The 18,339-nt window shown below is 37.7% G+C and overlaps 2 protein-coding genes across 4 annotated transcripts in view; both read left to right on the forward strand.

Annotated features, from left to right (window-relative positions):
- Nucleotides 1-603: 603 nt before the first annotated feature.
- Nucleotides 604-11,381, forward strand: drc3 (dynein regulatory complex subunit 3). 2 transcript variants are annotated; one of them, XM_087243361.1, is made up of 13 exons: nt 604-707; nt 792-932; nt 1,069-1,185; nt 1,260-1,426; nt 3,310-3,456; nt 3,943-4,062; nt 5,950-6,062; nt 6,394-6,568; nt 7,866-7,997; nt 9,470-9,540; nt 9,624-9,747; nt 10,099-10,230; nt 11,163-11,381. In XM_087243361.1, the coding sequence occupies exons 2-13, from the start codon at nt 797-799 to the stop codon at nt 11,271-11,273; spliced, it is 1,545 nt and encodes a 514-aa protein (XP_087099487.1). In that variant the 5' UTR covers nt 604-707; nt 792-796; the 3' UTR covers nt 11,274-11,381.
- A 960-nt stretch (nt 11,382-12,341) lies between these two features.
- The window catches only part of gid4 (GID complex subunit 4 homolog), a 10,077-nt gene continuing 4,079 nt past the window's right edge, over nt 12,342-18,339 (forward strand). For both annotated transcript variants that reach the window (XR_015481476.1, XM_087245459.1), the window contains exons 1-4: nt 12,342-12,689; nt 15,552-15,611; nt 16,198-16,305; nt 16,409-16,510. Coding sequence is in view for 1 of the 2 variants with exons in the window: in XM_087245459.1 (XP_087101585.1) it covers nt 12,501-12,689; nt 15,552-15,611; nt 16,198-16,305; nt 16,409-16,510 (459 nt within the window). In the remaining variant the exon portion in view is untranslated. The remainder of the gene's footprint in view (nt 12,690-15,551; nt 15,612-16,197; nt 16,306-16,408; nt 16,511-18,339) is intronic.

The raw sequence follows: 18,339 nt of genomic DNA on the forward strand, positions 1-18,339 counted from the left end.
GAATATTCATGAGTATTCATCCAAGTCACGTAACATTAGTGCAAATGACAGGTTTTATCTATCCCCGAATATTTGTGCTCTGTTCTGTAAATGTTGATGAACGTGTTTATTTTAATTTTGCCTTGTATGTACTTATATGTGCAATAAAAAATTAAGTAATCTTGTTTAGCGATGTTAATGTATTTTGTCTTGTGACGTCAACAACCGAGAGGTGAAGTCTAGAAGGGATACAGCTGCGGACACTCACGTCAATGCAGCTTCGTTTTTGTGACATTGACATCAATAATTCATATTTTTACATTACTGTGAGGCTTGGGGTATTGATAGACGTTATAAAGAATCATCTTATATGTGATTATATAAATAATAAACGTTTAATTACTGTTTTAACATTACTGTGAGGGTTGTTTTTAGGGTAAGGGTAGGGGTAGATGTTAAAAAATACCATCGTATGGATGATTTGATAAATAATATGATATTGAGGAGTGGGTTTAATAAAATACAATCGAATGGGTCACTTAGTTATTCATATGAATTAACATCTAGTCGCAGCTGTATCCCCTCTAACATCAACTGATTCTCCAAAATATTCCGGATGTTGTTAGTTGGTTGCTTAGCGCCGGTGTTAGCGTCGTGCAGCCGTCGTGTGCTACAGCTACAGAGCGCTATTTCCAGACAGGTCTGTAATCAATCAGATATAGGAACATGTGAGTGATATTGTATGCAGCTGTTTTCATACACTTGATGCCGTGTTATTGATCCGCTGTCTATCGCTAATCTCCGCCTGTCAGGGCGCATGATGAGCGGCCAGCAGGAGGAGCCCGGAGTCATCGACGAGCAGATGCTGCAGCGCGCGGTGGAGGAGCAGCAGACCAGATACACAGAGGGGATACAGCTGGAGGAGGTGCTGGAGCTGCGGCTGGACTACAGGAGTGAGGAGACTCACACACACACACACACCAGCATTTCTCACAAACGTTTATAGCTCATATACAGCTGTAAATGCAAAGAAGGGGGGCAGACTGATAAATGGTGACATCATTTAATAAAACTGTGCTGTATTTGTAGACATCCTGAAGATCTATCACCTGTGGAGTTTCAGCTCTCTGACCAAGCTGCAGCTGGATAATAACGCCATCGAGAGGATAGAAGGACTAGAAAACCTCACCAATCTCACCTGGCTGGGTGAGCGTGTGTGTGCGAGCGAGAGAGTGTGTGTGTGTGTGTGTGTGAGTCTAAATATCTCCTGCGCTCCTCAGATCTGTCATTCAATAAGATCGAGGTGATTGAAGGTCTGCAGACTCTCGTGAAGCTCCAGGATTTGAGTTTGTTCAACAACCGCATTTCAGTGATTGAGAATCTGGACACACTGCAGCGGCTGCAGGTCCTCTCTCTCGGAAACAACAGCATCGCTCAGCTGGAGAACGTAAGACAGATATGCAGTCTCCTATTTATTACATGACAGTATAATCACAATAGCATGACTAAATTCAGAATCAGAGTTATTCACCCTCCTGAATGTATTTCCCCAATTTCTGTTTAGCAGATTTCTCCAGCACATCTCTGATCATAACAGTGTTAATAACTCATCTCTAATAGCTGATTTATTTAGTCTCCGCCATGATGACAGCACATAATATTAGACTAGATCTTCTTCAAGACACTAGTGTTCAGCTTACAGTGACATGTAAAGGCTTCACTAGGGTAATTAGGGTAAAGTTAGAGTAATTAGGCAAGTCATTGTATAACAGTGGTTTATTCTGGAGACAATCCAACACTAATTGTAACGTGAAGTTGACTGACGAGAAAGGTGCGGATCTAAATGCAGGTTTATTAAACAGAGATTGGTCAGGCAAGCAGCGGTCAACACAGGGGCAAACAGATGTATACAGGCGATCCGGAGTCGTGATCATAAATCAGGCGGATGGTCAAAGGCAGGCAGCAGACAACGTAAAACAAACAAAACAAAGCAAAGATTGGTAAACGACAAGGCAAGGGAAACGCGTCGTAATGTTTACAGTAAAGACTCAGCACTGATGTGTGTGTGTGTGTGGTATTTATAGTCCCTGTAATGAGTGGAGGTTGAGCTCCAGCTGTGTGTGTGTGTGTGTGTGTGTGTGTTTGTGTGTGTGTGTGTAATCACCAGAACTCGGAACAGGTGTGTGTGAGCGGTGCATGACTGGACGTTGTAGTCCATGTACTGGTGGATCTGTAGTCCGTTGCGATCTGTGTTTACCAGCGATCTTTAAGGGTTAGATTGCTGGTGATTGTGACACAAATATTGCTAAATGGCGCTAAAAATATTGACCTAAAATGAGTTTAAAACAATTAAGAACTCCTTTTATTCTAGCCCAAATAAAACATGTAAGACTTTCTCCAGAAGAACAAATATTCAACCCAGACTCATTCTGAAAACGTAGCCCCGCGGACATTTCTGGAGACCGCGAAATATGTGCCAAGTGGTACGTATTTGTGCAGTTTTTGTTTTCACGAATCCGCGAGAGGCTGCTGTGTGCATGCTTTTTCGCATCTCGAACATCTCTCGCGAGCACCGTTCGCGCCCGCACTGTTCTTCCGTGAACCCGCCAGAGGCCGCTGTCGAACGACCTTCCGCCTGTCTGTCTGAATGATGGAATGATTGACCGTGCGACCAGCCAATTGGCTGACCCACCCTTCTCCTTCCCTAAACCCAACTAACGAAGATTCGCAAAAGGCGTCCTCGTCTGATTGTTACCAGGTTTTCGGATTTTTGACCGCATTCTCACCCTGTAATGAACTCATGAATGAATGGATTTTTTTTTTTTTGCCTTCCCTGATTTCTGGAACCGCACTTCCCCGGACTCGAACCCGATCATCACCCTTGTCGCGACTGGCTCCCTCACACTCCACCAACATACTCGACAAGCTAACCGGACAAACTGGTTGCGGTGAGAAAGCCCTCCACACGGAGGTGAGCTGTCTCATCCAGCGAGCACGAAGAGGAGCGGCATCACACCACCCCGTAATATTCGCTTGACAAAATGAAATGCAGCCATACGTACCGCCGGCCACGTAAATCGCGATCTCCAGAAACGTCCGCGGGACTACGTTTTCGGAATGAGCCTGGGTTGCAAATATTAGAGGAAGTACTGTGAGAAAATCCTCAATCTGTTCAACATCATTTGGGAAATTTTTGACAAAGAAAATTCACAGAAGGGTGAGTAATTCTGACTGCTGATAGAATCTGATACTGCTAATCAGCAGTTCGCTAATTAGTTCCCAACAGGAGATTAATGAGTGTGAGTCAAACACAGATGTCTGATCCTGCAGGTGATTTACCTCAGAAGGTTTCAGAGCTTGCGCACCCTCAACCTAGCGGGAAACCCCATCTGTGAGGAGAACAGGTATAAGACATTTGTGTCCGCATACCTTCCAGAGCTGGTTTATCTAGACTACAGACTGCTGGATGAGCAAACGGTGAGTGAAAAGCAGCTGTTAAATCACCTTTATGTCAGGTTTAAACCCAGTTGTTTGTCAGCAGTGTGTGAATATCTCCAGCCTGCAATAAATTGTCTTTGTTCTGATCAGACTTGATGCAGAAACACTGTGATTGACATTCTCCCTTTGTACGTGTCATCAGAGGGAGAAAGCCCCGCCCACTAGCGCCCATCTCTCCATCTCATTAGCATGTCCAGCAGCCCTGAGTGAGAAGCAGCCGTCTGTTCATTAGCCATTAGAGTGTTTGAGCTGCTGAAGATGATGTCAGCATAGACTAAGAGCATTATAGATGTGGAGTTTTAGATGAACAGAGACAGGAGCCACATAGACTGACAGAAGCATCTACACACTCTCACACTGAAGCACACACACACACACTGCTGTTTTACATCTGCCTGAACACATAACAAGATAATGGATGAACTATGGGCTGTCACTAAAATAAGTCTGTTTTTTTTTATTTAGCGTGAAACCGCTAATGCTAAGTATCAGTACGCTATAGAAGAGATGCGTCAGAATGAGATGCAGGAGCAGCAGGCCATGGAGGCTCAGAAGATAAGCAATGAAGAGCTTCAGCTGCACAAGGTGACACTCATTAGCACAACGTCATGCTCTCTAAAGGGCTAACACATTGTTAGCATGTTTTTAGCATGCCGCTTGCATGTTCTGGGCTGTTACTAGAAGAGATACAGCTGTGGCCGGAAGTCAATGATAAAGTTTTTCTGTTATTTAATAAATTACCATGCAACATCATGTTAAAAGATGCTAACAGTGTGTTAATCATTACAGAAACATGTTAGAATATATGCTAAAAACACCAGAACAGTGTGCTAAAACATGTGAACAATGGGTTGTTACGCCATACTAATGTGCTAAAATATGTTAAAAGTTATAGCAGCACATGCTAAAAGAAGCTAACAGTGTGTTAAACGTCATATAAACATGTTAGCAACATGCTAATAAACACCAGAACATGCTAGTAGTGTGCTTGAAAATGTAAACATTTTGTTACACCATACTAATCTGCTAAATATGTTGTTAACATTTTCTAGCACACTGTTAGTATTCTCTGGTGTATTTTTACGTGTATTAGCATGTTTTGAACATGTTTAATGTTTAACACACTGTTAGCTTGTTTTAGCATAGTGCTGCTGTAATTGTTAGCATGATTTAGCACATTAGTATTGCATAACAAACTATTTGCATGTATTAGCATATTGCTATCATGTTTTTTAAACACACTGGAAGTATGTTCTGGTGTTTTTAGCATGCTTTAGCATGTTGCTAATATGTTTATGTTTAACCCCCTGTTATTTTGTTATAACACAAGGATGCTGTAACTGTTTTTATTTTTTTATATTTTAGCACATTAGTCTGGTTTAACAAACTGTTTTAATGTTTCCAGAACACTGCTAGCATGTTATTATGCTAACATGTATATATATTATTTAAAGCACTGTTAGCTTGTTTTAACATGATGCTTTATTGTTATTATATTTTAGCATATTAGTATGTTGTAACAAATGGTTTGCATGTTTTAGCACACGGCTACAATGTTTTTGTGTTTTTACATGTTTTAGCATGTTGCTAACATGTGTATATAATGTTTAATACAATGTTAGCACCTTTGTGCATGACACTGCTATAATTGTTGGCATATTCTAGCATGTTAACCAAATTTGACATGTTTTAGCACACTGTTAGCATGTTCTGCTTTTTACATTTTAGCATATTGTTAACATGTTTGTATGTTTAACACACTGTCTTATTTTAGCATAATTAAGCTGTAATTGTTAGTTTGTTACACCAAACAACGTGCAAGCATATGCTAACAATTATAGCAGCATCTTGTTAAAACAAGCTAACAGTGTGTTAAACATTATATAAACATGTTTGCAACATGTTTAAACATGTTAAAAGAGACAAGAACATACTAGCAGTGTGCTTTAAAATGTAAACAGTTTGTTACACTATACTAATGTGTTAAAATACACTGTTTACATATTCTTGCATGCTAGCATGTTATGGTCTTCAACATGTTTTAGCATGTTGCTGACATGTTTCTACAGTATACTGTTTAACACACTGTTAGCTTGTTTTAGCATGATGCTACTATAACTGTTAAGCAATTATTTTTTGTCATTTCCTCATACTTCAGTTTCTCATCAAATCTGGCCAATCAGATGCTCTCTAGTGTCTGACATGCCCCGCCCCCTTCTTCCCATTGGCTGTTAATTTGATGCGCTTGAGCTCAACCACTCTCACTGGAAGAGCGGTGATAAAAACTAAAGGCTATTGGCAGATTTTTAAAGGGAGGGTTTTTTTACATGCCCCGCCCCCTCTTTATGTTTCAGTCGAGATTTTGTCAAACATAGAATAAAAAATACACATTACAAAGCACTTCACTGGAGCTTTAATCCACAGAAAAGGTTCCTTCCCACTGGTGAGTAAACACTGTTTATGTTTTTCCAGGACGCATTCGTGGAGAACCTGAACGGCGCTCAGCTCTTCCACAGCATGTTTGCAGATGATCCTGATGCTGAGAAACTGGCTCTGCTGCCGGGAGTAGACGCGCTGCTGGAGGAATATCCTTATCCCATATATAAACAAACAAAACACACACACACACACACACACACACATAACTGCTTAAAAGCAAAGGAAGAGTTATTACAACCTAAAAGACTCCTCTCGCTCACCATTTCTGTTTGATGTCAAAACTGACAGCTGGAGGGGGCGTGGTTAAGAATGTTAGCCCCTCCCAATATCTCAAACAGACCTAATCTGAGAATTTTACAAACAGGAAGTGAATTTGCATATTTAAATTTAAGATTACAAGGGCAAACAGGATTTGAGTTCATGCGTACATTAGGAACACCAAGCAATCGCCGCTCCTTGACAGTCACGTGGCTCTACGTTTAGGAGCAGAATGGAGGCTGTGTGTGTGCAGATGTTTGAGGCAGGGTTGTCTCAGTATTCTCGGAGGTCTGCGGAGGTGGAGTCTTTCTTCAGCTGTTCTCGAGAAGCCATCGCTGAAAACAAGCAGAAAGCGGCACAGATCGCAGCCGACTTCGAGAGCTTCAGGAGACTGGTCAGTTTAGAAATGAGGCTTTTTTATTCATTCATTCATTCATTAATTAATTAATTAATTAATTAATTCATTCATTCATTCATTCATTTATTTATTTATTTATTTATTTATTTATTTTATTTTTTATCATTTATCTATTTATTTATTTGTTTGTTTGTTTGTTTATCATTTTTTATCATTTATTTATTTATCATTTATTTATTTTTCTTATGTATTTATGTATCATTTATTTATTTATCATTTATTTATTTATCATTTATTCATTCATTTATTTATTTATTTACTTGTTTATTTATTTATTTATTTATTTATTTATCATTTATTTATCATTTATTTATTTATCATTTATCTATTTATTTATTTATTTATCATTTATTTATTTATTTATTTATCATTTATTTATTTGTTTGTTTGTTTATTTATCATTTATTTATTTATGCTTTATTTATTTATTTATCATTTATCTATTTAACATTTATTTATTTAGTTATCATTTATTTATTTATGTATCATTTATTTATTATTTGTTTATCATTTATTTATCATTTATTTATTTATTTATTTATTTATTTATTTATTTATTTATTTATTTATCATTTATATATTTTTCATTTATTTATTTATGTATCATTTATTTATTTATTTGTTTGTTTGTTTATTTATCATTTATTCATTTATTTATCATTTATTTATTTTTCTTATGTATTTATGTATCATTTATTTATTTATCATTTATTTATTTATCATTTATTTATTTATTTATCATTTATCTATTTATTTATTTATCATTTATTCATTTATTTATTTATTTATTTACTTGTTTATTTATTTATTTATTTATTTATTTATCATTTATTTATCATTTATTTATTTATCATTTATCTATTTATTTATTTATTTATTTATTTATCATTTATTTATTTATTTATCATTTATTTATTTGTTTGTTTGTTTATTTATCATTTATTTATTTATGCTTTATTTATTTATTTATCATTTATCTATTTAACAATAATTTATTTATTTATCATTTATTTATTTATGTATCATTTATTTATTATTTGTTTATCATTTATTTATCATTTATTTATTTATTTATTTATTTATTTATTTATTTATCATTTATATATTTATCATTTATTTATTTATGTATCATTTATTTATTATTTGTTTATCATTTATTTATTTATTTATTTATTGAGTTTTGTTTTCAGAAATGGCGGGTCAAAATGAAGTGAGTTTTCCCTTTTAAAATGCAGAATAACCTGTAGATGTTGCCTGATGCTGTGTGTTGCAGAAGACAGCAGAGATGCATCAGATCCAGGATGCTGTTCAGCTGGAAACACACCTGAGCGTCTGCCGTCAGCAGCTCACACACACCTCTGAACAGCTCATGAGTCTGGAGCTGCAGCTGGTGGACCAACTGGAGGTCAGACGAGAAACACACACACACACATTCAGTCATATGAATCAAACATTACCTACAGGTGCTGATACAGTCAACTCAGCTGCACTGAATAAAGGGTGGAGCTGTCTGCAATTTAGGGTGGGGCTATCCCTGATTTAAGGTGGAGCTATCAGTGATTTAGGGGAGGGATATTAGTAAATGAGGGCAGTGCTATCAGTGATTTAGGGCGGGACTATCTGTGATTTAGGGTGGAGCTATCAGTGATTTAGGGGAGGGATATTAGTAAATGAGGGCAGTGCTATCAGTGATTTAGGGCGGGACTATCTGTGATTTAGGGTGGAGCTATCAGTGATTTAGGGGAGGGATATTAGTAATTTAGGGCGGGGCTATTAGTGACTTAGGGAAGGGATATTAGTAATTTAGGGCGGGGCTATCAGTAATTTAGGGTGGAGCTATCAGTGATTAAGGGGTGGAATATTAGTAATTTAGGGCGGGGCTATCAGTGACTTAGGGAAGGGATATTAGTAATTTAGGGCGGAGCTATCAGTGATTTAAGGGAAGGATTTTAGTAATTTAGGGCGGGGCTTTCAGTAATTTAGGGCGGAGCTATCAGTGATTTTGGGAAGGGATATTAGTAATTAAGGGCGGGGCTATCAGTGACTTAGGGAAGGGATATTAGTAATTTAGGGCGGAGCTATCAGTGATTTAAGGGAAGGATTTTAGTAATTTAGGGCGGGGCTTTCAGTAATTTAGGGCGGAGCTATCAGTGATTTTGGGAAGGGATATTAGTAATTAAGGGCGGGGCTATCAGTGACTTAGGGAAGGGATATTAGTAATTTAGGGCGGAGCTATCAGTGATTTAAGGGAAGCATTTTAGTAACTTAGGGCGGGGCTATCAGTAATTTAGGGGAGTGATAATAGTAATTTAGGGCGGGCTATCAGTAATTTATGGTGGATCTATCAGTGATTTAGGGAAGGCATATTAGTAATTTAGGGAGGGGCTATCAGTAATTTAGGGCGGAGCTATCAGTGATTTAAGGGAAGGATTTTAGTAATTTAGGGCGGGGCTTTCAGTAATTTAGGGCGGAGCTATCAGTGGTTTTGGGAAGGGATATTAGTAATTTAGGGCGGGGCTATCAGTAATTTAGGCTTGAGCTATTAGTTATTTAGGACGGGTATATCAGTGCTTTAGGGCGGAGCTATCAGTCCTTTAGGGCGGAGCTAACAGTGCTTTAGGTAAGGATATCAGTGCTTTAGGTGGAGGATCTTTTGTGGCAGTAGGTTGTTAATTGTGTTTTAAACTGTTTGCTTTTCTTATTTAGTGTGAAAAGGTCTTAAAATAGAGCTCCTAGACATGAGAATTCATTTAAGAACTTTTGTGGTACAAAATCTTTATTTCAAAGGATGTAGATATGGATTATTAATGCAAAATTCTACATAGACCATATCATATCACTGACAACTAACAGAAGTTTCCAAATCTGTGTTTAAAGGACGTCTACAAAGAGTTTGAGAGGAATATCTCCGAGATGTTGGGAGGCTTCGTTGAGTTTGTGCAGGGGATATATCCTTCATCAGCCACGTCTATATGAATATAAAAGCATATTTCTCCTGTATAAGAGCGTCTTCTTTAACCGTCCGCCTCACGTTTGCGCAGTGCAGAGATCTGGAGAACCAGCACCATGAACAGCAGCTGGAGATCGGCCTGGAAACACTGGAGAAAGTCCTCAAGAATGAGCTTGAAGAGGAGATCCCGGATGATCTGGCCATGGTGAGGGGGAACAGGCTCAATTATGCAGATTTGTGTTGATCTCTTATGAATATTGATGAGATGCTAATTAACTCAGGGTTGGTTCGAGTGCTGGAAATCCATGAAAATAGTGTGTTTACTAGGCTTAAATGTTGGATTAAGTGCTTGAATATATAACTGTATTGCTGAATGTATATGAGAGTTATTAATTTACTGTATATTTTATTACATGTGTGTGTTTATAAATAGTTTAATAACTAATAACAGTGTGTGTGTGTGTGTGTGTCTGTGTATTGTTAATTATTTTATGTTTTGTGTGTGTGTGTGTGTGTGTGTGTGTGTGTGTGTTGATGATTATGTTCTGTGCTGAAGCTGTTAGTAGATAAAGACACATTGATCAACGCAGCGAACGCTTCACACGACACACACCTGATGAAGATCGATAACAGAGAAGACGTGCTGCGCACGCACACAGACAGCTGGATCAAACATCTGAAAACAGAGGTCAGTCAAACACACTCTACTTAAACATTAACACACTTTATAACATCATTTATTGCATTATATTTAGTGCTGGATGCAGATTAATGAATTAAATGCATACAAAAATGTTTTTGTTTTATATATATATAATAATAATACACACAAACATATACAAACAAAACAAATATTGATGCAGATATTTTAATTTATATATGATTTGTATCATATATATTATATCTAATGCATGCATGTGTGTATTTATATATACATAATAAACATACATAGATCATACACACATATATTATGTTAAAACTTTTATCCTGGATGCAATTAATTATTATATTATATTATATTATATTATATTATTTTTATTTTATATTATATTATATTATATTATATTACATTATATTATTTTTATATTATTTTTATATTATATTATATTATATTATATTATATTATATTATATTATATTATTTTTATATTATATTATATTATATTATATTATATTATATTATATTATATTATTTTTATATTATATTATATTATATTATATTTTAAGATTATTTATTTATTGCAGAACAAAGCCAATATACATAGCTAGCAACAACTATTTACAAGCCAGGGTTTGCATTAAATAAAAATACATAAAGAAATTAAAAATATTAATAATAGTAAAATAGAGACAATAAGATAATAAATGAATAACAATACATAGAACTTAAATATATTATTATATTATTATATTATTGTTATATTATATAATAGAGTATATTATATTATATTATATTGTATTATATATATTATATTATATTATTATATTATATTGTATTATTATATTATATTATATTATATTATTATGGTATTATGTTATTATTATATTATAATAAACAACACTTTTTATCATTAAATTAAATGTAAATATTGGATAAAATCTTTGTCTGTTCTGTGTGTAGATACAAGAAGAAGAGATGAAGAGGAATCGCAAGCGCATCTCAGAAATACAGAACTACATTCGCTTTGTGAAGGAGGAGCTGGAGGACATGACATTACCTGTGCAGCGTTAACACGTTCATCAGACAGAGAGAAAGAAAATGTATATATAATGTCTGAGAAATATTATACATCTACTCACATGTATTGCTTTTGTTTATTAAAATCTGATATAAAATTAAGATGATGCCTTCATTTTTATTTAAATGTGTTTTAGAGACACTCAATCTGCAATGCTGCCATCTGCAGAGATGTGTTGGTATCGCAGAAGCTCCATTTGTGTGCGGTGAGGAAAGTTTTACATAAAAGGACATTTCTTAAATATATAATAAATATACAAAAACATCACCACCACAGCTAAACCTTTAGCCAAATATATATTTACTTTACTACAAAATAAACTCAATCAGGATTTAAAGTGGAAATTAAATTAAATTCAAGTTTGTATAGCACTTTTCATAATAACTACTGCATCACAGTCAAAATCAGAGAAGTTATTTAACATCACTTTATTAGTTACTAGTAACTTTAATTGTTAACTTTTGATTAATAGCGTTTAACAGTAAAGTTATTATATATAAACATACCTAACCTGTAGTTATATAGTATGTGAGTGATATCTGTACATGTTTAATAAAGTGTATTTGTGTGTATGTGAACATTATGTTAACAGGAATCACACTCTTGCACTACTGATTGAGGCTCTTCTGTGTTTTACACTCTAAACAAACAGCTGTCACTCCTAGAACATTTCAGTCACAACTACAAAGCCCTGATCAAGCTTTTCATCAGGAGAGTTGAACATTTAAGGACATTTATTTTCTCAAGTATTGTTTAAATATGATTAATATACAAGTTATCGTTATTACCACAGCAGCTTTTACAAAATATTTATTTTTATTTTTTTTCCAGTTAATTAAAATAACGGTAAGATAACGAGAATTGCGTTTTTTTACGTACAGATTTACAAAAAAACTCACACTAAACAAACAGCACTTCTAGAACATTTACGATCCTCCACATCTCACAACTACAAAGCCCATCATGCTTTTCACTATGCAGCCAATGAGAATCCAGCGTCATTTTTTACTCGGCGTCCGTCATCCAATCAGAGAACAGCGTGCAGGGTCACACGACTCTCCGTTGAGCGCCTTCATTCTGCTGTAAGGGACGTAACCGCGCGTCCTGCGGGAGAAGCTTGTAAACTGACGCGCCGCGCGGTGAAGCGTCGTGTTTTCTCCTGGTCCAGCGGCGCACAGACGCGACGCTCCGCTGCTCGGGCCCCGCAGAAGAGATCCAGCATGCCGGTTCGCACCGCCTGCCGCCCGGGCCCGTCTGCGGCCTGCTCAGCCTCGGCCTCGCTTATTCCGCCCCCGCCGATCAACACGCGCCAGCCCGGCGTCAGCACCTCCCTGCTCTACAGTGGCTCCCGGTTCCGGGGACACCAGAAGAGCAAAGGGAACTCCTACGATGTAGAGGTGGTTCTGCAGGTGAGCACTTGGTGGGTGTTAGTGGGCACTGAGCGCCCTACTGAGGGAACCAAATGTTCAGAACTGTAGCTCACTGGGCTCCGAGGCTGAGGTGAAGTTGGTCTTATATTCGCACATTCGTTCAGTGACAGCTTATGACACACTCCCGATAGTGTTTACCACGCTAACTTACTTTGAATGTTGGCTCTATAATCACATTATTATCACAAAACCACAACAACGCGATTTAATGGACTGTGAAGAATGCAGTGCTTTGATAGTCTTTGGCTGATAGTATGATTTCAATATATAGAGTTCTCAAGGGATACTTCTTTAAAACTAAATTATAAAGGAGAAAGCCTGAATGTGTGCATATAAAACCAGCATTACCCCAATGAGCACTTGCTAGGTGTTAGTGAACAGTGAGCTTCTAACTGAGGGTACCCGCGCTGTCCAGAACTGCTGCCTGGATAGACAGCTCAGCTCACTCGCCGGCTCTGAGGCGGTGCTGTTTGAGTTCAAAATGCAGTCCACGTAGTCAAGACTAGTTTAGCTAGGGTGCTGACAAGGTTGTGAAGCTACAAAAGTCTGAAGTGAAGTTTGTTTCTTGGTGTGTACAGCCTGCTAGGAAAGATTCTAAGGTCAAAATGCTGTTTATGGTGAACCTGTAGTAGGGATTGTTGGTCATTTAGGCAGTGTACTACTAGCTAGGTAATGTTCCAGTCAGTAACCTACTAAGTAGGCATGGAGATAGAGGTAAAGTTGGTTTATATTGGGATATTCAGACATTCTCCTTAATAATATAGTGTCAGAAAAGTATTCTTTGCAAATTCTAAATAGGGAAATCATATTAGCGGCAAATGACTATCAAAGTACAGCATTGTTCACAGTCAATCTGATAGTGCTAATGCTGTTTAGAAGTCATACTTGCATGCTAATTCCGATCCAATATTCAAAGTAACATAGTAAACAATATAGAGACTGCTAAATGAATGAATATGCAAATATAAAACCAACTTTACCTCTATGACATTGAGACCTAAGTGTTGTCTAGCTGAGGCCCTAAAATAATGTTTGTTGCTTTGCATACTAGGCAGCTATAGACATGTATAGGTTGTAAGATGATAAAACTGCGCAGTGTACTAGCTTTCAGTCAAAAATGTAAGTAAGAAAATTGGTTGTAAGACTTGATTATTAACAATTGTGTGAAGGTAGCCTACTAAGTAGGTATTGAGACCTAAAGGACTGCTTTTTAGGTAGCGACTAAGTATGAAAGCCTAACATAATGAGCAGCATACTAGGTAGGTATTGACTTGTCACATGATTATAAAACTCAACAGAACTGTTAGTTTCTAGGTTGGTAACTTGTAAGACTTGAAGTTCAAAACAGTTTGTGTGAAGGTAGCCTACTAAGTAGATATTGAGACTAACATGTTGTCTTGCTAGACAGCTTTTTAGGTGAGATTATAAACCCCTAAATAATGTTTGTTTGTTGCCTAGCAGCACACTAGGTAGGTATTGAGACCAAAATGTAGTAGACAGCTTACTTTTGTCACACTGTTAAGTCACCTATGCAATGTGTTTGCAGGTAGGCACTAGGCAGTGTACAAATTCCTACACACTTACTAGGTAGACAGCTTGCTAGCTTGTGTGGCTCTTAAACCAAAACATGCTTTAGTTTACAGCTCATGTTCTGGATAGTTTTAACCACAAATTTCTGTCTTGACAGATGATAAAGCCACAGAAAACTGTTTGTGTGTAGGCAGCTTACTAAGTTGTAACCGACTAGGCTGTGTCAGATTGTTTTAGTAGGTTTTTGGTTTAAAATGCTGTCTACTAGATCATGAAGTCCAATCAAAGCATACTAGTTTGTGTGTTGTGCTTACTAGGTCTGTTTTAAGTCCAAAGTGCTGTCAGGATTCCACATTGTCAGCTTACTTGGCTGTGAGACTATCAAGCCCTAAAATGTAGTTCACTTGTTGGGAGACTTCAGATTGTGAGAATATGGAGCTCAAACACTGTGTAGGGTTTATGTTGAAATGTTGTCTAGGAAGGCTCACTATAGGTTGTGAAGTAAAGTGTGGAGGCAGCATACAGTGAGATCAAAATGCTGTCTAGATATCCAGCTCACTAGCTTTTAAGACTCAAGCCAAAAAAGCTGTTTGTACTAGGTAGGTTATAAATGTAATATTCTGCCTAGATTGGTAATTCACTAGTTTAATAGTATGTATTTATTATAGGCTACTGGAGAGCTTACTAGTTAGGTTGTGAATCCAGACAAGCTGTCTGTGTAGCATGTGTGCAGTGTTTTGTCCTTTGTAGGTGCCATCATTAGCCCTTTACAATAAATACTTTTGGCTGTGCGCTACTATTGACTCAGAAATGATTGCGATAAGTGATGACATTGTCATTTTAATCCACCGATTATATAATAATTGTACAGTGTAACAGATTAGCACGTTCAAGAGACACACACACACACACACACATCTCATTCTTGAGGTTATTTAGATTTTCTAATATTCACAAAGAAATCTGCAGATAGAATCGTTGATGTAGATGTGAAATCGTCCTTTTACAACAGCTTATTTCTGAATGCCAATCAGGTCACATATGCTGGAGATATTGATGCATATGTGGAAACTACTGCATCACTCAAAGTGATTGATCTCCTGTTTAGTGTGACAGTCTGATATATTGATGACTGTGACGGGCCTACTAATAATCAATCATGGACCCGAGTCTCTGTTGTAGTGGAGTAGGGTGATTTGATGTCAGATTTGAGCTCAGATTAGCTCTTTGACAGATATCTGCTGAATGTGTTTTGCTCTGACCCACATTCGCGGAGTGTGTTTAATAATAGTCTGTGCTCTGGATCTGCAGCACGTGACCATGGAGGACTCATACCTGTGCGGATACCTGAAGATCAAAGGCCTGACGGAGGTGAGACCCACTCTTCATTTAAAGAGACAATCACTTCTATGCGGGGTTTAACCCCAGAAGTGTGTGTCAGCAGTGTGTGAGTATCTCCAACCTCTAATGGTCAACAGTGATTAATTGTGTTTGTTCTAATCAGACTTTGATTGACGTTCTCCCTCTGTACGTGTCATCAGAGGAGGAAAGCCCCGCCCACTAACCTATCTCTACCTCATTAAGGACTTTAGTGCTGTTTTGGTGACTGTTGCTTTAAATTTAAATGAGTTTGTGCTCTTTTCAAAAGACGGCGGAGCTACTAATGCCTTGACTTCTCACTCAGGGCTGCTGTTTATGCTAATGAGATGGAGAGATGGGCACTAGTGGGCGGGGCTTTCCCCCTCACGCACAAAGGGAAGTGTTTCCTTCATCAAGTCTGATTATAACAAACTCAATTAATTTGTTGACCATCAGAGGCTGGAGATACTCACACACTGCAGTATTTAGACCCATTATAAAAGCGATTTTTGCATAATAGGTGCCCTTTAATAATGTTGCCTTATTAATGTTATATCAGTGTTATAAGCACACACATCTGAATCTACTCTCTCTTCAGGAATATCCCACTCTTACTACATTTTTCGCTGGGGAGATCATTAGCAAAAAACGGCCATTTTTAACCAGGAAATGGGACGCAGACGAGGATGTGGACAGAAAACACTGGGTAATAACGATGTGTATAATCTTTGAGTCTAATTATGGATCATCAAGTGCCGTGACTGTGATGTGGAAGCTGATCTGCTGAATGTGCTCTTCGTCTCTCCCAGGGGAAGTTTCAGGCCTTTTATCAGTATGCAAAGAGCTTTAATTCAGATGATTTCGACTATGAGGAACTTAAGAATAGTGATTATGTCTTCATGCGGTGGAAGGTAAGCTGGAGCTTATTATTTAGAGCTGTTTGGGGGTCAGATATTATTATTTCCTCCAGCACTGGCACTGTAAGTTGATCAAAAGTGACAGTAAAGACATTTGCATTATTATAAAATAACTAGTGCTGTCAGAAGATAAACCACATCCAAAATAAAATCTTGTAATTGCTATATATATATATATATATACACACACACACACACACACACACACACACACACTCACCGGCCACTTTATTAGGTACACCTGACTAGTACTTGGCTGGACCCCTTTTGCCTTCAAAACTGCCTTAATCCTTCATGGCAGAGATTCAACAAGCTACTGGAGATATTCCTCAGAGATTTTGCTCCATATTGACATGATAGCATCACACAGTTACTGCACATCCATGATGGCAATCTCCCACATCCCAAAGGTGTTCTATTGGATTGAGCTCTGGTGACTGTGGAGGCCATTTGAGTACAGTGAACTCATCGTCATGTTCAAGAAAGCAGTCTGAGATGATTGAGCTTTATGACATGCTGCGTTATCCTGCTGGAAGTAGCCATCAGAAGATGGAGACACTGTGCTCATAAAGGGATGGACATGGTCAGCAGCAATACTCAGGTAGGCTGTGGCGTTGATGCTCAATTGGTACTAATGGACCCAAAGAAAATCTCCCCCACACCATTACACCACCAGCAGCCTGAACCGCTGATACAAGGCAGGATGATCCATGCTTTCATGTTGTCTGAGCCGAGCATCTGAATGTGTCAGCAGAAATGGAGACTCATCAGAGCAGCAACGTTTCTCCAATCTTCTATTGTCCAGTTTTGGTGAGTCTGTGTGAATTGTAGCCTCAGTTTCCTGTTCTTAGCTGACAGGAGCGGCACCCGGTGTGCTCTTCTGCTGCTGTAGCCCATCCGCCTCAAGGTTGGACGTGTTGTGTGTTCAGAGATGCTCTTCTGCAGAGCTCGGTTGTAACGAGTGCTTATTTGAGTTACTGTTGCCTTTCTATCAGCTGGAACCAGTCTGGCCATTCTCCTCTGACCTCTGGCCTCATCAACAAGGCATTTGCGCACACAGAACTGCCGCTCACTGGATATTTCCTCATTGTCGGAGCATTCTCTGTAAACCCTAGAGATGGTTGTGCGTGAAAATCCCAGTAGATCAGCAGTTTCTGAAATACTCAGAGCAGCCCGTCTGGCAGCAACAACCACCGTCACTAAAATCCCCTTTCATCCCTATTCTGATGCTCGCTTTGAACTGCAGCAGATCCTCTTCAACATGTCTACACGCCGAAATGCAGTGAGCTGCTGCCCTGTGATTGGCTGATTAGCAATTTGCGTTAACCAGCAGTTGGACAGTAGTACCTAATAAAGTGGCCGGTGAATGTATTTGTGCATACCGTGTATATTTTTGTGTTTTATGTACAGTTTGTGTATTTAAACAGATGTTCATAAATATACACAGTACTTGTGTATATATTATGTAAATACAAACCTTTTTGTTTGATGCGATTATTCATGCAGGAAATATTTTATGTATAGTTTAGTATATTGCAAAAAATGCCTTTATAAAACCTTCTTTAGCCTGCAGAAAATCCAAGATAAATATATGAGCGAACTATAGGGCAGATTTGAAGTTGATATCTCAAATGTAGCTTTCAGTGGGGTTTAGTTTGGCCGCAGTACCAGACATGACCACATCCAGTGTTCATTGATGACTATGAAAGGGCGCCCCCTATGATTTCAGGAATATGAACCATGTATTTTTCATACTTTTGACAATATTTGTACAGTAGACGTCAAATTTTAGAGTAGTTTGGTGATATTTCATTTCAGTTTAT

This window comes from Danio rerio, chromosome 3 (genome assembly GCF_052040795.2).
Source record: "Danio rerio strain M-AB ecotype USA chromosome 3, GRCz13ab, whole genome shotgun sequence".
NCBI classification, from domain to species: Eukaryota; Metazoa; Chordata; class Actinopteri; order Cypriniformes; family Danionidae; genus Danio; species Danio rerio.